General features: G+C 46.3%; 2 protein-coding genes and 2 non-coding genes across 5 annotated transcripts; 1 reads left to right on the top strand and 3 right to left on the bottom strand.

Moving 5' to 3' along the window:
* Positions 1 to 220: 220 nt before the first annotated feature.
* CCT6A (chaperonin containing TCP1 subunit 6A) lies at positions 221 to 6,072 on the bottom strand. Its single transcript, XM_030962831.1, has 14 exons — positions 5,888 to 6,072; positions 5,528 to 5,591; positions 5,066 to 5,200; positions 4,318 to 4,491; positions 4,066 to 4,169; positions 3,355 to 3,465; positions 2,732 to 2,891; positions 2,463 to 2,545; positions 2,018 to 2,114; positions 1,623 to 1,770; positions 1,261 to 1,394; positions 1,043 to 1,145; positions 698 to 770; positions 221 to 544 (listed from the first exon to the last, which is right to left on the bottom strand). The coding sequence occupies exons 1-14, from the start codon at positions 6,019 to 6,021 to the stop codon at positions 472 to 474; spliced, it is 1,593 nt and encodes a 530-aa protein (XP_030818691.1). The 5' UTR covers positions 6,022 to 6,072; the 3' UTR covers positions 221 to 471.
* Positions 3,572 to 3,708, bottom strand: LOC115911789. The gene has a single exon (XR_004061287.1). It is a non-coding gene; the product is annotated as a small nucleolar RNA SNORA15 (small nucleolar RNA).
* On the bottom strand, positions 4,615 to 4,746 carry LOC115911790. The gene has a single exon (XR_004061288.1). It is a non-coding gene; the product is annotated as a small nucleolar RNA SNORA22 (small nucleolar RNA).
* Positions 6,073 to 10,228: 4,156 nt separating the features above from the next.
* On the top strand, positions 10,229 to 19,974 carry PSPH (phosphoserine phosphatase). 2 transcript variants are annotated; one of them, XM_030962698.1, is made up of 6 exons: positions 10,229 to 10,464; positions 15,481 to 15,639; positions 16,504 to 16,638; positions 18,075 to 18,220; positions 18,914 to 19,062; positions 19,788 to 19,974. In XM_030962698.1, the coding sequence occupies exons 2-6, from the start codon at positions 15,500 to 15,502 to the stop codon at positions 19,896 to 19,898; spliced, it is 681 nt and encodes a 226-aa protein (XP_030818558.1). In that variant the 5' UTR covers positions 10,229 to 10,464; positions 15,481 to 15,499; the 3' UTR covers positions 19,899 to 19,974. The 2 variants fall into 2 exon arrangements, with proteins under 2 accessions (XP_030818558.1, XP_030818557.1); XM_030962697.1 differs by lacking the exon at positions 10,229 to 10,464 and having other exon boundaries at positions 15,466 to 15,639.
* The last annotated feature ends 1,448 nt before the right edge of the window (positions 19,975 to 21,422 follow it).

Here is a 21,422-nt window from a genome sequence, read left to right as displayed (position 1 = left end):
TATTCATAAGCAAGTACAAAACTATTAAGTGATTACCTTAATCCTGTTTTTTAATTTACTGAACAAATTCCAGATCTGATCCCACCCTGTTTCTCAGAGCAGCAGTAGCTGTAATTTCACTAAAGTCTTGAGTAGTAATTTCACAAAATTGCCAAAAGCAGGACTCAGGAATGCAGCCCCCACTGCAGAATGTGAAGGTTTAAAGAACAGACACCCAAAGCACAGAACAGAACAGTTTATTGGGTAAAAATGGAAAGCAACTGCAGCCACACAGTTCAGTGAAATCAAAAATAAATAACTCCTTTTTAGAGCCAAATCTTTGATTAAGTTGCTGAGATTTTGAGTGGCCGTGTTCCCAAGGGGGCTGCCCCTCATGGCAGAGTGACTCCTGGTGCTGGGACATGCACCACAGCCAAGGACAGGGCCCTGGGCTGGAGTCCCTGGAGAAATTCCACAGGGAGCAGCTCCAGCTCAGCCCTTCAGGGAGGACATCCCAGCTCTCATGATTTCATCCACCAGGAGAATGTTGCTGGCAATCACCGTGCTGGAAACAGCGAAACAGCAAATATTTGTTACAATTGCCAAAGTCAGCTTCATTTTTGTGTTTCAAGACATCTTCCTGTACATGGGATCCCCAGTTTTACATCACCTAAACATACACAGAGTAATGTTACAAGTGAAATCCTGCCAGCCTTACCATGAATGAAGCAGCTGCTTTTTGACATTGTAATTATCCCAGATTCCAGCTGCTGCAGCCACCATGGGCTCCCCTGCAACAGAAGTGAAGAGCCTTTAAAAAAACAGTTCACACAGAGACTTTCTGCTGGCTGACATCTGATATCCCTCACTGTATCCAACTGTGTGCCTTATCCTCTAAAAACCTCAAATCAGCACACACTGAACTACAGCAGCCTGACTGCCAAGGCTTCTGTGCAGCTTTTTATCAATAAAGATAAAACTTTCTGCACTCAGAGCCCTTTGTGCTACAGAGCTGAGCCAGGTTCTTACTGGAGCATCAGCCTGTGGCTGAGGGAGTCCTTACCAGTGTTGAGATCAACCCCAGTGAGCTGCCCCGACTCCATGTGCTCTGCCTGCACCTTCACCAGCGTCTCCTGGGGATCGTAGCCCGAGTTCTGAGCAAGCACCTGGCACAGAACAGAGGGATTGACTTCACTCTGCTGTTTACAGAGCCCTCCAGCAGAAAAAGCACTGAGTCTGTGTGTGCTTTAAAGTCAATTTATCACCCAGAACTCCTTTTACCTTAGGAATGATGAGCAGAGCATCAGCAAAAGCCTGAACTCCGAGCTGGGCTCTTCCTTTCACGTTGGGTTTGTGTTTCACAAGAGCATTGGCTACTGCCACCTCCAGTGCCCCTGCTCCTGGCACCACACATCCTGCAAGGGAACATCACCTATTTCAGTTTAAACTGGATATTTTTAGTGCAGTTTGATGTCTTCCCTCCATACCCTGCACCTGAACAGGTGAGTAATCAATCACAGAACTATAAAATCCTGAGCTCAGGCTTGGACTGGAGCAGGAATCATAGGAGCTGATACATAATTCCCTAATTCTGGGATGAGTTTCTACAAATCTTTATGATGATGAACAGGGAGGGCACTCACCATCCTCAATGGCATTTTTCACAGCCCGCAGCCCATCCCTCACTGCATCCTTGATCTGGGTCAGCGTGTGTTTGTTGGGGCCCCTGATGAGCAGGGTCACCGAGCGGGGGTTCTCACACTTCTCAATGAAGGTGTACTTCTCCTCCCCCTGGGGAAAACAGGTTTGTCAGCCACTTGCTTCAGCAATTTGTGGACATAAATTAATAACCTGGATGCTTTCAGGTTGGGTTCTGCACTGACAGCACTTCAAGAAGTGATGAGAAGCAGCAGAACTTTATTTCTGTTTTCTCAGCCTATGACAGGAGCAAACATCCAGGCAGATGTTCACATCCAAGTGGATTTTAAGTGTTTTATTTCAATACTCCAGCTTTACCCTCCAACACTTGGTCACTCACCAGGGTGTACTCATAGACAAGCCCTGCGTGTCCCAGGCAGTCAGGAGTGAGATCCTCCACAGAGTTCATGGCAGTGCCACCACAGGCCAGGGTCAGTCTGATAGAGAACAGGCACAGCTCAGCTTTATGTTCAATAAAACCCAAAGTCACAAATAAGTGCAGTATTTTAAGCCTAGGCTTGCAACAGTTTGGTTTTGTTCATGGAAGAGCTCTTTTAAAAACTGTAGAATTGAGGCTCCTCTGTAGGTGTCTGCATTTAAAGCATCCTGAGAGCTCAAACTGCCCTTTCTGCACTTTGTCCAAACTGCCCTGAGTTACACCAGAAGAGCTGCACAGACTGAAGTGGAATTTTTAGTCAAGCCTTTAAAGATGGATTTAAGCCAGACTTAACTGTCTCAGTTTGGAGGAGCAGATTATTGTATCCTCTCCTCCCCCCAAAACTGACCTTTCCATGTTCCTCCTTTTAGCTCTCCTCAAAGCAACTATTCCTTCTTTGGCAAGGGCATCCAAGGAAAATGGGTCAATTCCCTGCAAACACAAAGTGACCATCAGCATAAGGACAAAGCTAAAAACACCTCCTCTCTCTCTGACACTTAGAAGTTCTTCCTCAAAGAAGATCTCAAGTAGGAACTGCACATTATATTCAGAAGTATCAGCCTAAATTTAGCTAATTCTGGCATTTCAAATAATTTTTAGTTATTCTCTTCATCTCACCTTCTGGTTGATCACAACAAATCCTTTGTCTGAGTCACCACAGACTTTTCTTTTCAACTCTATGATTTTGTTGACTCTGTCTTCAATGAACTTTCTTTCTGCTTTCACCAACTTCTCCCTCTCCTCAGCACTTTTGTAGAAGAATCCAGAGCTCACTTCTCTGAAAGGAAAAAAAAAAACCACAAAAAAGCAGTGATAAATCTTCCTCTCTGCTGTAGAAATAAACTTGAGCATAAGGAATGAGCCCTTCAGTAACATTCTGAAGAAATCAACTCATAGCAAACCAGTCCCTCCAACCCACACTGATGTTCTGCTCTCTGGTTCAATGCTTTTCCACTTCAGAGTTCTCTCAGTTTCAAGTGTCTGCCTATTAATGTGTTTGCTCTACAACAGCAAATTGTGCCCAAGAAAGGAAGGACTTTCAACCTTTCTGTAAAGGTTGAAATAAACACAACAAAATAAAAACCACTGTGAAGCTCTGCCTCTCATAGTTTTGCTCACCCACCATCTTTTCCAAAAGGGCTGCAGAAGGGGCATCACCTTTCCCCTTCACAGTCTTGGTTGGTATTTAAGCACATTTTAAATCAAAGTCCTCAGGACACGAGCATGTGCTGTGTACTCACGTTTTCTCATACTCCAGAGACACATTGCAGGTAAGAATAAAAGCATCTTCCACTCTTTTCTTCATGTCAGGGTGGCGAGCTCCATGATCCAGCACCAGCCCCCTGATCAGCCTGCAAGGTTAAAAACCACTCTGGGTGTCCATGGACACAAATACAGGATTCCATGGAGTGCACAGAGTGCAACTGCTCCAACCCAAACTGCCTGGGCACTGTTGGGTGATGTGTTCCCCTTCCAAGGGCATGCTCATTCCCATTAAAAGCACACCAGGCTCAGTGGAAAAAAAGGAATTTGCTCTGGCATGGTGTCTGACTGCACCAGCTACTGAGGAAAGCTAGGGCAGAATTCATCCATGCACTGAGGGAAATGGAAATCCTATGGAATATCCAATCCACTACCCAGTTTCCATTTATCAAATGCTGCTTTGTATTTAACAGATGCCAACCCTAAAGCATCATCAAGCCACAGACACTAAGAAAAAATAATATTTATCCAACATTGTTAAGCCAGTGTTGCTCTTTGCTATTTGGTAATTTCATGAAGGAATCAATTCAGTGAGTGAGAAACTTCTGCCAAGATATTTATGGCTGAAATTTGTATTTCAACTTTTCCAGTGGTAGCTTTAGGACACCCTAAAGAGAAACCAAACCCCCTCAGGCTCCTCAAAGCTCAGGGTCCCATTAAACTGAAGCCCAAGGATGCTCCTGACTTACGTTGTGTCTGTCTCTGATTTGTGCTTCATCTCCATGATTTCCACCATGTACAGGTCAATGGGCTCCCCTGGTTTTCTGACTGTCAGGACAGAATCTACCACAGCCTGCAGCACAGGGGAGGGAAACATCCCAAAAATGACCATCAGTCTTTTAAAGTGCAAGTTCACACCTTTCACACTTGCAATTATAATTCCAGCACTTTCACAGCTGGATCTCTTCACTCACAGAGGCAGAGGGGACAGGGACACTCACCTCTGTCAGGATGTCAGCAAGCTCAGCGTGCACTTTAGTCCTGAGGGATGTCCTGGCAACATCGATGAGGGTCTCCCTGTCCATCTCCTTGGACACTTTGACCTGATCCAAAACCTCAAGTGCTTTTTCCTTGGCAATCTCAAATCCTTCTGCTACTATTCTAGGGTGCAAACCCTAAGGCAAGGGAAGAGAGATCACTGAACAATGGAAGGCAAAATGGTTCTTCTTCCACAAACAGAACCTGTGGTTTCAACATTCCATGGAATGGCAAAACACAGGGAATATGCTACCCAGGCCATGTGTTCTGTCCTTCTGAATACATATAAAAGGAATGCAAATCCTTCCAATGCAGAGGAAAAGCACAGATTAATTTAGCACAGAACTCAAACCAAGGGAGCTACAAAGCACACTTGGGTGTTCGCTGTGCAATATCCACGTTTACCTGCCCTCAGGGAGGAGCTCCTTCCAAACACTCCAGAAGTGTTTTGACTCACACCAAACAAAGTAACAGCAGGTATCACACAAAACCTTGAAAGCTACAGTCCACAATAAGTGGATTCAATTTTGAACAGGGTTTAAGTCCCCCCCTCTAGATTTCCCCCCTTTTTACAACTTTTCATTTTAAGCAGAACAATGTATTTATGTTCCACCCCTACTAAACATTTAACAAAAAAAAACCCCAAAACACTGAGGGGTCCTAGTGAAGGTTTTAACTTGCCCACCTACAAGTGAAACACTGCATACACACCTCAGAAATATAAAGATCTGCCTGCTTTAGGAGCTCTCCAATGATGAGGACGTTCGAGGTGGTGCCATCTCCAGTGATGTCATCTTGTGCTGTTGCTACTTTTGCTATCAAGGAGGCCGTGGGGTGTTGGATTTGCTAGACAAAAATAAGAATATGAGCAGTTAAGTGGTACAGCAAACGAAAATCTGAGATCAGCTAATAAAGAACTGAAGATGATGTTCTAATGGTTTACCCTAACTGGTTTCCTACTCCTTTGGCTGATTATTTACTCATTCTGTTTATATTTTTAACATTATTTTCTTTACAGAATTGTCTTAACCTGCATTTATTTCCTCACCCTCCTCCCAAGGCCCATTTTGCTTCAATGGATAAGGGTGGCTGGGGCAGGGGGGACGCGATTCCCCCTCACCCAAAGGCGCTCGTCCCTCCCTAAACCCCCTGCGAGGACCAGCCCCAGCTCACCATTTCCTGCAGCAGCACGTTGCCATCTTTGGTCAGCTTGATGTCTCCGGAGCCCGACACGAGCCTGCGGGCGGCACGGGCCGGGTGAGCAGCGCCCCGGCCCCAACACACGTGTGAGGCCGCGGGCCCGCCCCGCTCCTTCCCCATCCATTCATCCACCCGGCCCCGGCCCCGGCCCCGGCCCCAAAACACGTGCGGGGCCGCGGGCCCAGCCGCTCCCTCCCCATCCCTCAGCCGCGCACCCCTCCCGCCTTTGTTCCCCTCCGCCCCTCGCGGCCCCCGCCGCTTCCCCTCACGCTCCCCTCAGGCCGTGCTCCCCCCCAACCCCACCCGCGGCGAGAGGCACGGGGGCTCCCTCACATCTTCATGGTGCCCTTGGGGCCCAGGTTGGTCCTCAGCACGTCCTGCAGCCCGCGGGCCGCGCTGATGTTGACGGCCAGAGCGGCCTGGGCACGGGCCACCTCGGCCTTGGGGTTGAGCGCCTTCACCGCCATGACTGCGCTCCGCTCTGGGCTGCGCCGGGCGGGGCGGGGCACTGCGGCTCCGCCTCCTGCCCGCCCCTTCTAGAACACTCTGGGCTCGACCATTGGCCGCCCGGCGCGGTGCTGCATTTCTATTGGCTAATATGCCTGTCCCTCATCCGGGCTACTCCCGCCGCCAAGGCTTCCTGGTTCTCATTGGTTCGTTGGTGCACTAGCCACGCTTCCATTGGCTGCGGAGCCTGTCGCTCCGTCTAGCCCCGCCCCTCCCCGCCGCTGAGGCGGGGGCGGGGGCGCTGCCCTCAGAGCGGGCCGTGAGGGGAGCGCGGGGTCGGGGTGGGGTTGTCTGAACGGGGGGGATGGTCGGTGCTCAATCCGGCCTCTCCCGTGTCACGGACACCCCCAGCAGAACCCTCAGAATAAATAATTAAACCCGGTGATTTCACATTAGATGAATAGAATTAATAGTTAAATGAACTGGATTAATAATCTATGGTTCTTGGTTAAATTCGGGATTGAGGTTAATAAAACCTCATTTTCTCATAACACACAAACTGATGTGTGGGGCACCGGGGCCTCTATAGCCCCCATTGCACACCTTCTGCCCGGGGCTTTCCTGGACTGAATCCCTCCCAGGGTTTCTAAGGATGAGGATGGTCCACACAGAGGTTTCTGTGTAGAATAAAACCAGAAATACTATTGTCAAGACAACCTCGGTGGGTGCTGAAACGTTTCCCTACGTGGCCTGTCAGGGCTCACTCCTGGAGATAATAAAATATTTGTGTCTTTGACTCTGAAACGGAGGGACGAGTGAGATTCCCTGGAGATTCCCTGGAGAAGGAGCTCCCGCCATGGTCCCTCACGCCCTGCGGGCACTGATTGCACCAGCTTTGAATCCCAAATTGCTCCGTCTGGGCTTGTCCCCTCCAACACCCACTGGAGCACATGGTGACACGGGGTGTGACACAACCTCTTCTTATTCCAGGTGTTGCATGAGGCCCCACAATAATCCCCAGGCTGTTGCCAGTACTTTGCAGCCCAGCTGCTCCAGAGGCTGCTGACCACAGGCACAATGGCCCTGAGGCCAGGATTTTGTCATTATTTAGTGCAGTGAAGGCAGAGACCCTTCCCCAGCTCTCTCTCACCAGGTGTGAAGATGCCCAGAGAAGCTGGAAGTGTCCAAGGCCAGGTTGGACAAGGCTTGGAGCAGCCTGGGATAGTGGAAAGTGTTCCTGCCCATGGCAGGCGGCTGAAACAAAATTCTCTTTAAGTTCCCTTCCAACCAAACCTATGGATTGTATGAAATGTCTCCTTCTCCATCCCACTTTTTGCAGCAGGGAGCTCTGGATGCAGCCCTGGATTGTTTCAGCAGTGCAATGAGCTGGATGTATTTCCACACCACCTCCAGGAGTAAAGCCCGAGCCTGCTGCTGGGTCCAGTTTTGCTGCACAGGACTTTTGGGGGAGCTTGATGGGAAATGTCAGTGTCAAGTGTCAGGGCAGCCTGGCTGGGTTTGGCTGCAGGCTGTGGCACCTGCTTTGGGTGAGGATCTCAGGTTTCTGGGCAAAATGCCACGCTGTGCACAAGAGGAGGACTGCCACATGTCTGTCTCCCTGGAGGGGACAGCTGCTGATATCATTGGGATTCTGGTTTTTTAATGTTTTAGGTGGTGTTTGGACATCCTGCAAGTTTGGAACTCTATTGTTGAGCAGTGTCTTGTGAAATATTTTGACGCTGACTCCAGTGGGGTGGCTGGGCTTTCTCCTCCGTGGTTGCAGTCATTAGAAATAAACATTAAACATTACAAAATGCAGGGAATCACAGGTGCCATTTCAATAATGGCTCTGGAACTCTGTTAAAATGTTGTCTGCACTTCACTGGGATGCTGAAACCATAACAAAACAAACCACCAAACCTGACCCAAGGCTGCTGTGCAAATAGCGAATATGCAATGTCCAGTTAAAACACCCGGATCCCCAGCTCTGCCCTGGATTCTGGAACTCCCAGATCAAACATTTTCTAGCTCTTGCTTCTCTGGTTTGTTATTTTTTCACTTGTTCCTCTCAGGGCTGTTCTCAGCAGAGGGCAGCCTTGTCAAACCCATCCCAGCAGGCTTGTTAAATTTCATGTTTTCCTTGCTGATGCCTATGGAAAGGCAGGAATTGCCCATCCTAAAACACCTGTGGGGCTGGCAGTGATGTGGGCCAGGTTCAGGTTTCTGAGAGGAATTATTTCTGCTGAAAAATAAAGAGAAAATTTAGTTTTGAGATGTTTTTTTTAGGACCAGAGGGGGGAAAAGGGAAAAGCTGTTTTCAAAGACATCCTCATCTCCCGTGCAGGTGGTTTCTGCTGTTTTTTGTACAAATGGAGAGGTTCTGTGTGATGTACAAGAGTTGGGTGCTGTGTTTGTATTTTCCTGAGCATCCTCCTACAGCTCCCAGGCAGAGCTTTCTGTGTTTCCTTGCTGGCTCACATTCCTCAGGATAGTTATTTTGTGTTATAGTAACATTTCTCACATGCATCTTCACATTAAAATCCCATTTTGCAGCATTTTTCAGCCATCAAGACAAGCTTTTTTTCCTTTTTTTTCAGTCTTGTCTGTAGAATTGTTCTATTTGTTTTTTATGTGTAATGAAAATAAAGGGCAAATGCTTACCAGACTTAAATTGCCCTATGAATTCAATGGATTACACCAGGTTAAAATCAAAATATTTAACTAAATTAAAGCCAACATGTCCATTAAACTAAACCAAATAAAGGCAATATCCTTCATGAAATATTCAGCAGCAATTCTCTTAGTCAAGCCAGGCACTGCTTATCTTGGCAAAAACCCCTCTGAGATTCTCAGTAAAAGCCATTTTCTTTCATCTTTATCAAGATGGGTTTTCCTTTAACCTTATTCACAGAAATGATTTCTAAATCTGCTTTAAACAACATCCTGTCCTGCCATGATAAAGCTGACAAACAGCACCGGGCTGCTGATCCCTGGCACCAGTTTGGCAGCACAGGGCCTTGGTCCCATCTTTTCCTGACTCAAGAAGCTCCTGAGAGATGATCCTGTCATGTACTGAGAAATCCTGAAAAAACATAAAGGGAGGAGGGGCACAAAAGGTGATGGGATTTAATGAATAAATGGAATTTTGAGGGGTGACACTGCCAGGATGGCAGAAGAGGTCATGCACAGAGTGTGACTGGAGCACCCGGCGGTGCAGAACAGACAGGCAGCAGTCACAGGACTCCTGGCACAAGTGGACAAAAGCAACTAAATCAGCTAAATCAGCTTTTCTTGACCTTGAACCAAACAACTCCTGGCCTGGCACTCTCCCATTTTCCAAGCCATGGCTGTGAGCGAGGGAGGCTCTTCCGTGGGATGCCAAAACACCAGCATGGGCAGCTTTGGCAATTTTCCCACAGCTTTTGGGGACACAACACAGAGCCTTTTCCCACACCTTTCCCTTTTCTGGTGAGCTTTTGCCAGATTTGGATGGGATTTGTGTGTGTAGCTTCACTCAGAGATGCACTAACAGCTTAAGCCAAGAGGAGATATTGCAACTTAAATTCCTGAAAGGTGGCTGTGCTCAGGTGGAGTTGGTTTCTTTCCCCAGGCAGCACTGACAGAACCAGAGGACACAGTGTTAGGCTGTGCCAAGGAAAATCTGGTTTGGATGTTAGGAAAAAATTTTTTACAGAAAGAGTGATAAAGTTCTGGAATGGCTGCCCAGGGAGGTGGTGGAGTCCCCATCCCTGGGTGTGTTTAACAAAGCCTGGATGTGGCACTGGGTGCCAGGGTTTAGTTGGGGTGTTAGGGCTGAGTTGGACTCGATGATCTTGAAGGTTTCTTCCAACCTGGTCATTCTGTGAATTCTGTGAATTCTGTGACTGGGGAGGTGGTGGAGTCCCTATCTCTGGATGTGTTTAACAAAGCCTGGATGTGGCACTGGGTGTCAGGGTTTAGCTGAGGTGTTGGGGCTGGGTTGGACTCGATGATCTTAAAGATCTCTTCCAACCTGGTCATTCTATGATCCCAGCTCACAAATCCTCCCTTTTCTCCCGAAATCAGGAGATCTCCTCGCTGATTTCAGCCAGGAGAAGCTCCCGATTGCCGCTGCCCGGAGCTGCCCGGCCGGGCTGAGCGAGCCCCCGCGCCCGCCGCTCCCTGCCCGGCCCGGCGCGGCCCGGCTCCTCCCCTGCCCCGGGGCGGTCACACCTCTGCCGCCCTCGCTGGCAGCGAACAGCTGCCCTGCTCTGCTCCCATGTGTGCGAGCACCTCAAACAAACCCCCCGGGCCGCCTGACTCAGCGCTTTATCAGGGGCCGAGCGGCAAAATGCGGCTCTCGTCCAGCGCAGCCCGTGCGCGGGGTTTGTGCCGCTGAGGGCTCCGCTGATCCCTCCCTGCCGGGCGCAGCCCGGAGCCTCCCGGCGGCAGCAGCAGCCACGGCCACTTCCCCTCTGTATTCTGTAAGTGCCCGGCATCGCGCTTTTCTCGCAGCTCGGAAGGGGTTGGAGTTTGGCTCGCAGCTCCATAACACAAGGGGGGTTTTTCCAGCCGGGAAAACGAGGAGGATCTTGTGCCTTGTGCTGCCCGGCTGGTGTATAACAGCGGCGTGAATGAATGATGCAATCGGGCACGGGGGATGCAGCAGCGTTTTGGCAGGACGGGCGAGAGGGGATTGGAGAGTTGGGAGGTGGATGTCAACATCCAACAGGTTCCTTCTGGCCTTTTTCACCTGCTTTTCGCGAGGTGTTTAAATGAGTTCGCTGTGAGGCACTGCTGTGCAGATAATCGTGCGGAGCTGCGAGCTGCTCATCTCTTGACTCGCAGGCAGTTTTGTGCCTCTCCCTTCACAAACTGAGCAGGAGGTTAAAGCAAAACCCAAAATGAAATAGAAAACCCAGGACGTTTAACAAAAACCTTAAAAAAATGAAGAAAACCCAGGAGATTAAGGACTGAATCTTCCTATTCTCACCCTGCAAACCACAGAAAGTTATGTGTGGATGGGTTGAACTTCTAAAACTTATATAAAACACAAACACAATTTCCTTAAATATAACTAATCTGCTTAAATGTATCAGCTTTCCTCTAAAGCTTTCAAGACGTTGCTAATTCTGAGGATGAAAGCTCAGCACAGAAAAGCTGTGCCACTGTATTATTCCCATTTTACAGACACAGGACTGGAAACAATGAGGATTAAGTGGTTTGTTTAAACTCATACCATGGAAACACTCCTGGGAATGTTCTTAGAAGCTGTAGGAGGAAAAGGTCCTGAAAAAAACTTTCAAGAACTATTTTCTCCAAATCCTTTGCTCTGAGCAGCAGTTTCCCTTCAAGGCAAAAGAAACAGTTTGATGTGGTTGAACTTCTGTTACTGTTCAGTACAATGTTAAGTGGGGAAATGAATCAGAAATTGTTTGCAAACAAGGATATTCCTGAGTGCTGGGTAATATTCCATTAAGATTCACTTAATCTTCATTTTTAACAGCAATAAATGTGATCATCATGCAAAGTAGCAGCGTGGCAGCACTTCTGAAAGATGAAATATGACAACAAGGGAGGTTTAGTCACAATGAGGGGTTTGAGATCTCATCAGAACCTTGCAGCCCCAGAACACCTGCAGTTCTGAGCACCACTTACTGCTTCCATTTGCATTTCCACATTACCTGTGGATACAGAGGATGGGGCAGATTTTCCCCGTGAGGCAAGTGCCCTTCTTTGAAGGGACAGCAAACAGAGAGGATTTCAGTTGTTTTCCTTTCCCATGTGCTCTTACATAATTCCCCTGTTTGTGACTCCACCCTGTCTATTATGAAAGAGAATTATTTCTTGTGAAAATGTCTTTATAGTTTTTTAAAACAGCCCAATCAAACACTTCATAGTCTGGAGGCAAGGAGATCTCATGAGAATTCCCCTTTCCCCTTACAATTTTCTTTTTTCTCCATCTTTATCTCAAGTTTCACCCTACCTCACTCTCTCTCTCACTCTTTTGTCTTCTTTGCCCACTGTTCTTCTCTTCCCCATGGTATTTTATATCAGACCTGTTGAAATATTTGCTGCTTGGATGCTTTTCAGGCTAGGAATTGATTACCTACCTGAAATTCAGTGGTAGGAAGATCAGAGATTCCCTATCAGTGTTTTTCATATGGAAACAGAACCCATTATTAGTGGGAATTTCATTTTTCTTCCCATCTCATTAAAACATTTACACTTTAAAGCAATCAGATGCTCTGTATTTTGGAATAATTAACGTCTGCCACTTACCCAGGCCTGGACCACTCTGGAATACAAAATTGCTTTTCCCTGACTGCAGCTGAGTTTTGTCCGTAGAAGGGTTTTACACAACTTTAATTCTTTTTGCTCTAATGTGCTACTGATGATTTTTGCAATTCTTCCCTTCCGATTTGTCATTTTTAGACAGCATAAACCCACAGTTTGAAACTATTTTCAAAGAGGAATAAAGAGAGGACAGGGTTAATTCCAACTATGACTCCACAATAATTCTTCTTTATTTGTCCATCAAAGTGCAAAGTCCAGCACAGCTTTCATGCCATCATTGTCAGCTCATCCAGCAGGGAAAGGAGCATGGGAAATGTGGATATCAGAGAGAAGGAAACGTGAACATTTCATCACTCCCAGCACACCTGTGGAGAGATAACCTTTTCCTGGGGCAGATTAAAGCCTTGCATCCAGACCCAAACTGCAGCTTGTCACTGAGCAGTCACGTCACAGAGCAGTGTCCCTGTGGTCTTTGTGAGGTCCCCAGGATGAGGGAAGAGATGAATCTGACTCCATGTTCTCAGAAGGCTGATTTATTATTTTATGATATGATATTATATTAAAGAATACTATACTAAAGAGTACAGAAAGGATACTTACAGAAGGCTTAACAAGAATGAATAATAAAAACCCGTGACTGACTCCTCAGAGCCTTGACACAGCTGGATGGTGATTGGTCATTAAGTAAAAGCAATTCACATGGAACCAATCAAACATGCACCTGTTGGTAAACAAAACAATTCACATGGAACCAATCAAACATTCACCTGTTGGTAAACAATGTCCAGACCACATTCCAAAGCAGCAAACACAGGAGAAGCTAATCAGATAATTATTATGATTTACATTTTTCTCTGAGGCTTCTCAGCTTCCCAGGAGAAGAAATCCTGGCAAAGGGATTTTTCAGAAAATGTGACAGTGACATGTCCCCACACGGTGCCATTGCATCACAGGGTTACAGAGCAGCCCCAGGTGTGGCAATGGTGGCTTTGCATCAGCAGGGTGGCTGCTGGGACACACTTTGGTGACGCCAGTGTCACAGCTGCCCTGGAACACGGCCCTGCTGCCTGGAAATCTGGGAGCTTTCACTGCAAACACAAGCACAGCTCTGCGGCTCTGCAAGTCAAGGCTGAAACAAACGTGCAATTCACGTGGCACCTGCCCAGCCAGTGCCAAGCCTGACCTCAGAGCTGGCTTCTGGCCACCAGGCCTCACCTCAGAACTGGGTGCTGACAGAGGCGAGTTCTGATGTCCATGAAGTTCTGATGTCCATGAAGTTGTGATGTCCACTTTTCTTTTACGTGCTGTGCTGATGGCTGATAACTCATTTAACTAATTATGACTATTATATAACTATTATATATGAAGTTCTGATGTCTACTTCTCTTTTATATACTGTGCTGATGGCTCATAACTCATTTAACTAATTTTGACTATTATAGAACTATTATATATGAAGTTCTGATGTCCATGAAGTTCTGATGTCCACTTTTCTTTTACATGCTGTGCTGATGGCTGATAACTCATTTAACTAATTATGACTATTCTATAACTATTATGACCCTTATATAACTATCAGTTACTCATGATAACTAATTTTTCTTACATGTCCGGTGCAGTCTTTGTAGAAAAAGATAAAATCCCACATGGCCTGCAGCAAATAATCCTTTAGCCATGGTTGTAAGGCTGGACTGGGGTTTTATGGTGTGTCCATGGACCAAGGGCAGAGTTGTGCCAAACTGCAGTTCAGAGGGGCTCTGGAAAAGCCCTTTTTTGGGATACTTCCTCCAGTGCCACCACCCCCTCAAAGGCAGCAGAATAAACCCCAAAAATGTCCCATCTGAGCCTCTCATGTCACTCCTTGTCTCTGTCCCTTGCTCATTGACATCTGTCAGGCAGACACAGCTCATGGCTGTTCACAACAGGTTCCACCACTCAGGCTGGGTGGTTCCTTCAGACAGATTTCCACCTCCCAACAACAGATTGGAGCATTCTCTTTTATTCCATGCTCAAGAGCAGATAAGAGAGGTGTGTGCTCTACATTTGTAGTGATGATGGGTATTTTTCATAAAGCCTTTTGTGTATCCCAATATTCATCATGTCCTGGGAATAATCCCAAAGGTTCTTGTTCCTGCTTTGACCATTAGTGAGAGGGAAACAAAAGATGAAAGGTTATAAAGACATCCATAATTCTCAAGAATGTGCTGTTTGATGGTGTTTTTCCCCTGTCCCAGGAAAAGAACCTGCAACCCAGATCAATCATACAAGACATGTCCTGAGAGATGTCTGAGAGATTGGAAGAAACAAAAACTTCTACAAAAATCTGAGAAGTGAGATAAATAGGCAGGTGTTGTTTGTGTCTAAATTATAGATTAGTAAACAGTAACATCCACACTGAATTAATTCCCCTATGAAAGCACAAGGTGAGTAGGGATGAGTAAGAAGATATTTAAATCCTTAAGCTTCTGATCTGCAGAAGTGCTCAACATGTTGTAGTGGGCAGATCTAAAAGGGTAGAAAAGAAACTTTTGTCAACAAAAGGGCTAGAAAATGGGACTATTATGGAAAGGGATTAAAATGATTTTTCAGGGACTATTATGGAAAATGCAATGTCTTGGGTTGAGTGAAGTTCTCAAAGGGCAAGGGTTTGATGGGTTTATGAAAGGCTAATCCCCAATGTTAATGGTCCAATCTTTTATTAATGAGGATGTAGGACAGGATCTAAACCCTCCTGACTTAGGGACAACCGCTCATTGATAGGTTTAGGATAGTTTGCAATCAATCCTTAGGACCTGGGTGTCCTGCAGCACCTGCTGTGAGACCCCAGCCTGGGAGAGATGAGAAACCAAGACCCCCCTGAGCTGAACCAGAGCCCTGCAACCCCACAGAGCTCTTGGCAGCCCGGTGCCTCAGGCAATGCCAAGGACTGCAACCTTGAACCCACGAATGGGCCGAGCCTGCAGACAACAAATCAGCAGCAGCCCAGGGCTCCACAGCCCACCTGGAGCACGAGGTGACCATCAGTAGGCAGCAACAGCAGGAGCAAATCAGCAGCTGGGGCAGACCTCCACCACCATTCCCCCCGGGATAAAAGCCCTGAGCCGCCTGCGCTCGGCCCTTCTCGCCCGCGCCAGAGCAGCAGCACCAATGGCTCAGGAAACAGTGCACTACTCCCACTCAGATTTCATCTTGTCCCCTCACAGTAAGAAGGCTCCCAAAAGGATGGCATCCCTGATGGAGCTGAAGGAGATCTTCCGCAGCGCCGACGCCGTGTGCTTCGACGTGGACAGCACCGTCATCAGGGAGGAGGGCATCGACGAGCTGGCCAAGTTCTGCGGGGTCGGGGACGCCGTGGCGGAGATGTGAGTGAGGCTGGGGAGCTCAGGTCAGGCGCAGTGAGCCATGGCAGAGATGTGAGTGAGGTTGGGGAGCTCACACAGGTCAGGCACAGTGAGCCAGGGGTGATGGAGCTGTGAGCATAGATTGGTCTGTGAGCATGGATTTGTCCTTTGCAGTCATTTGGTTCTGTTGGAGATGGTTACAGTTTGTAAAGGGGGTTGGGGTAATAAGTGTATGAAGATGGGGTAATAAATGGATGAGGATGGGGTAATAAGTGGATAATAAGTGAGGTAATAAGTGGATGAGGATGGGGTAATAAATGGATGAGGTGGGGTAATTTGTTAGGGAATTAGTGAGGCTGCCAGGATGGGGTAATAAGGATGAGGTGACTTTGTTTGGGAATTGTGAGGCTGCCCAACAAAACTATCCTGGAATTAAATCTCTATTGGTAATTTTGAATTACCATCTCTATTGGTAATTTTAAATTACTCTATTAGTAATTTTGATAGGCTAAGAGTAGCCCTCATCATTAAACTTGGCTAAGCCGTACCAAACCCTGTTCTGAATAAGAAAACCTTACCATGAGATGGAGGAGAGGGGACAGCAATCCCAACCCATTGCTGAGGCTGGGAAACAGCACAAGCTGAAGTTTTTAGCCAAAGCTCTGTTGGGTTCAGCTCAGGAATGTGCTCCCAGTCAGGCATCACAGAGGGAATGGAGCCCTTTTCCTTTGCTCCACTGGTTCCCCCATGCATGGAGCTCTCCTGGCCACCAATCCTTGGGGTTCAGCATTACCTGGCTCCTTGTCCCTCCTCGTTAATGCTGTGGTGTTGGGAGCAGCCCCAGCTGGTGGAGTGTCCCTGATTTGATGTCTGGCTGTCCCTCAGGACCCGCAGAGCCATGGGTGGCACTGTGACATTCAAGGCAGCTCTCACAGCACGGTTGGGTCTCATCAGGCCCTCCTATGAACAAGTGCAGAAATTAATATCTGACAACCCACCTCAGCTAACTCCAGGAATAAGGTAAGAAGAATTGAATTTTTATTTTTTTTGAAGTGTTCAGGAAGCAGATGGAATAAATAAAGCAAATTCTGTGTCATTAGTGATGCTGTAAGGCCACAGAGCTGGTTTGTGTTGCCTTTCCTGCCCCATCTCCATGCTGGGTGTGTACAGAGCTTGGATCAGGAGCCTGGCTCCATGGCTGGTGGTTAAACATCCATGGAAAAAGAAATGCCCAGTTAACCCTCAAACCAGGATCTGCCAAGCTCAGACCCTGGTTTGAGGATTAAATGGGCATGGAAAAGAATCTGTTCAACCACTGGTTTTTCATGGGTGATGGGACTTGGAGGAGATTTAATACCTCCTCCAATCTGGTCTATTCTGCAACTCTGTTGCCTCTCTCTGGCTCTGCTCAGTGCAGTTTGGGGGATCCATTGCTTAGAGCTACCCATTCTGCAGTCCCTCAAAACATTAAAATTAAAGCAAACACACATAAATATGTGCATTCATTCATCCTGAGGTTTGGAATGAACATGAACTATTTAAACTGAAAAGCTCTGGGGATTTTTTTCCCCTATTCAAGTTGTTTCTATCAATTGAAAAGAATTTCTTTGCTACAAAATCTGACCATAGCTTCAAGTCTGAAATATTTTTAGCATATAAAAAGAGTTTTTGATGATCCTGTGCTTGTATTTTATCTTTTTTTCTGTAGAAGACAGCTAGAGGTAGCTACAAAGAGAACATTGTTTCCTTGTTCAGGATCATGTGATTTTCCTTTTCATTCCTTCTCTTTCTTCCTCCTTTTCATTCCTTCCCTTTCTTCCTCCTTTTCTGTGTCCTGCTTTAAGCCTCTGCTTTGCATTTCAGTCTTCAGTGTTTCTGCTGGTCCTGCCACCCCTTCCCCTGCTCTCCTTGCTGCAGGCTGATCTTCTGCCCCCAGAGCCAAATCCCAAGACTTTGCACTGCCTTCAAGTCCTGCTGGCATTACTGGGCTCGCAAACTTCTTTTTTTGATTCCTTTTCTCTAGCTGGTGCCCTCTTCTAAAGATGGCATTGGTGTCCAGCATCTGGTGAACCAACTGGGAGCTAGAAAACATTTGCATTTTGCACTTTTCAGCCCACTTAGCATTTTGGAGCAGTGGTTTTCTCTCATCCCCTGCTTTTTGCTGCATTCCAGATTCATTTTCTTGCCGAGGAAAAAAAAAAAAATTGACCTGTATCTGCTCTCACTTGTTCAACGGAACTAATGTGAAAGTGGAAAGAAAGCAGTTTTAGGGAGTGCTTGTTTTTGAGGAATGAAATGATGGTTTTGTGCAGCTCTTGCCAGCCAGGTGTGTGCACAAACAAAGAGGGAAAAGCTTTGGGCAGCAGAGATGGATGGAGCACACCCCAAAGTAAGCCGGAGCAGCACAAAGCCTGGCTCAGGGAGGATCTCTTTGACTTTTGTCTGTCTCTTCCCAGGGAGCTGGTGAGCAGACTCCACCAGCGAGGGGTTCAGGTGTTCCTGGTCTCAGGGGGCTTTCAGAGCATTGTGGAACACGTGGCCCTGCAGCTGAACATCCCCACAGCAAACGTCTTTGCCAACAGGCTCAAATTCTACTTCAACGGTGAGAGCCCCCTCCAAACTCCTCCCTCTGCTAATCAATGGCACTTTCCTGCCTCCAGCTCTCAGGTATTTGGCTGCAGGCACTGTCCTCTTACCAATCCATGGAGGAAAATTACAAAACCATACCAAAAACCAGCTCAGGGTGTGCTCAGTGTAAGGAATAGAGCTGCAGTTACTTTTTAATTGCAAGCTGTGCCAAAGGTAAAACTCTGTACAGCTGCTGAGAGCAGAGTTTCATTTTCTCCTCTCCTTCAAGTTAAAGAGTCCATGACCTGAGGTGCTCTCCCAGCCCTGCCTTGCAGGGGCTTTGGGCTCTGGAGCTGCTCTGGGTTTGAAGCTCTGCCCCAGCAGAGCTGTAGGTGCTGAGCTTGTTCTTACTCAGGGTTTTCTGCTCTGTCTCTGCATCATCCTGGGTGCTGCTCTGGGATGTTCACACCAGAGTGGCTGCGAATCGATTGCTAGCACTGCCCACACAGGTTTCTGGTTTTCTCTGAAAATGTCTCCATTTTTCTTTGAAACACTTGGGTGAAATCCCAGCCTTAAACTTACCTCAGAATTACTGATTTGGGATGCTGTGCTGTGAGTTTTACAGGGCTGCAAGCACTGAAATCAAAACCACAGACAGAGATTTTCCTTCATTTATTTTTCCTTCAAAATATCTGTATTTCCAACTTGTCCTTCCTTTGTTTTCTAGGAGAATATGCAGGATTCGATGAAACACAACCAACAGCTGAATCAGGGGGGAAAGGAAAGGTTATCACTCATCTGAAAGAACAGTTCCATTTCAAGAAAGTGGTTATGATTGGAGATGGAGCTACAGATATGGAAGCCTGCCCCCCTGGAGTGAGTATTACAGAAACGCTGAATTCCTTCTGAGCAAATTCTTGGGGCAAAGAGAAGAGTGAAGTTTGGATTCTTAAATAAAAAAATTACCAGAAAGAAAACTTTTATAAATGCTCATGTCTCAGGGAGAGATTTTAATCCCACCTCCCCTTTAGCTCCTTTCCCTACACAAAATTCCCCCAATACCCCAAAACTGCTCAGGATTTGTTTAATGCTTCCCACCTCTAGGCAAAAAAAAGAAAAAAAAAAAAGAAAAAAAAGAAAAAAAAGCTGCAGTGGAAATTTTAAACCCTGCACTTTCACTGCAGGGGGTTTTGTGAGATGCAGAAATGAGGATTGCTCTGGTTAATGATTGAGGACAGGGTTAAAGTTTGCTTTTGGTATCTCTGGGATGAGGCAAACAGAGGTAAGATAAACAGGAGAGGGGTAATTGTGGGATGCTCATGCATGAGCCAATGTTTACCTGCTCTTGAATGGAATTGCATCACATTTACATCAGATTCTCAGTAAAATCTCACATCTGAACAATCTGGAGGCTACAAGGCACTGAGAAAAACCCCAATAACCAAAATGCTGCAGAATGAATTGTTAATAAATCTGAAAAATGAATGCAAAGGAAAACAGGGCAGGGGTTTTAAAATCCAATCTTAAAAGCAAATTTAATTACTGAGAACTCCCCTCCTTCCAGGCAATAACCCATGTGCCCATTCCTTGTGTTTTTCCAGGATTGCTTCATTGGATTTGGAGGCAATGTGGTCAGAAAGCAAGTGAAGGAGAAAGCCAAGTGGTACATCACCCACTTTGATGAACTGCTAAAGGAGCTGGAAGAGCGATAAATCCTCCTGTAAAATAATCTATTTAACACCTGTAAATCCATTCTACAATGCCATTAAACATTTATTTGTTTGCAAACTTGTGGCCTGGAGTTTTTAATGATTCTGGGGGTTGGGGACCTTGCACTCTGGCTCGTGTGGCAAATGGCACCATGCTGCTCAGATAGGTTGGAATGAAAATGGGGAAGATTTTGAATAAAACTTTCCTATGGTGGAAGAAATAAATTATTTACTTCCAAGGGAAGACTAAACATAGAAAATAAAAAGTTAAAAATACCTGAAGAGATTCTCTCCTGGTCAATATTGCACACCTGTTGTTTCATCAGTAATGCCTCTATTTATTTTGGGTGACAAAAAAAGAACAAGGCCACCAACAAGAACTTTGCCTAATCAATAATAATAATAATGATGATGATGTTGATGTAATTCAGGCTGCAGTTTGGCAAGTACCTTTCACTGCACAAACAAGAACTTTGCCTAATCAATAATAACAATAATAATAATAATTATGATGATGATGATGATAATATTAATAATGTAATTCAGGCTGCAGTTTGGCAAGTACCTTTCACTGCACAGAATCCCAGCTGCAGGTAAGCAGTGAACAGCTGGAAAACATCTCTAAATATCTCTGATTTCATTAAATTATGACTACAGAGAACCTGTGGTGTCACCTGTTACTCAACATCAGTTACTCAACCTGTCTGGGGCAGGAGCTGCAGGGAAATCTGAGAGCCAATGTTCATCCCTGGCCAAGAAATATTTTCGGGTGAGGGACTGAGTGGTTCCCATTCTTCACCAAAATATTCCAATCAAACTCCAAACTGCTGATTTTGGGAAGCGGTCCCAGTGTTTGTGGAATGTTTTATTCATTTCCAACCCACCCCCAGCAGCTGTAACAGGATGGGAGTGAATTCATCAACCTTTAAAAAGGAAACCTCAGTCCCTTCCTCTGCCTCCAGCGTGGATTAACCACCCCTAAACTCTGCCAGAGTTAAGCCTGACCTGTTCTAAGAACTCCTCTGAGCTCCAGCTGATGGAGCCTGGTTTTCTAAGGAGTCTCTAGTGTCTGATCCAGGAGCACACACCTGGTAAATGCTGACAGCTCTCCTGAGTGTTTTTCACATTGTGGGACTTTTATTTCCCTGGCTTGTAAGAATCTCACCTGTGAGGATGTGGAAAGCTTTACCAATGTTAAAATCCATCACACCTGCCCCCTCCTTCCATCCCCACAGCACACAGGAGAAAGATGGGTAAATATGACATGATTCAATACTAAAAACATTTAATATCTGCTGAGGTTTTTATCTTCTAAGTGCTTACAAAGAGCCCCAGTATTTTTCCAGAAGTGTGGCAATTGTCTTTCACCCCACCACATATTTCAGAAACAGAAACAAGGGATGTCCCTACCCTCCAAAATTTCCCATTTTCTCATAATAATCACTGCTTTTCACAATTAGCACTGAATGTCTTTAATTTATGATGATTAAACCAAGGTGCCACGAGACAGCTGCTGTCCAGTCATTA

Source organism: Camarhynchus parvulus, chromosome 19, assembly GCF_901933205.1.
Source record: "Camarhynchus parvulus chromosome 19, STF_HiC, whole genome shotgun sequence".
Classification (NCBI taxonomy): domain Eukaryota; kingdom Metazoa; phylum Chordata; class Aves; order Passeriformes; family Thraupidae; genus Camarhynchus; species Camarhynchus parvulus.
Note: the sequence above shows the minus strand (reverse complement) of the source record. Positions and strands in the feature narration are given on the sequence as shown.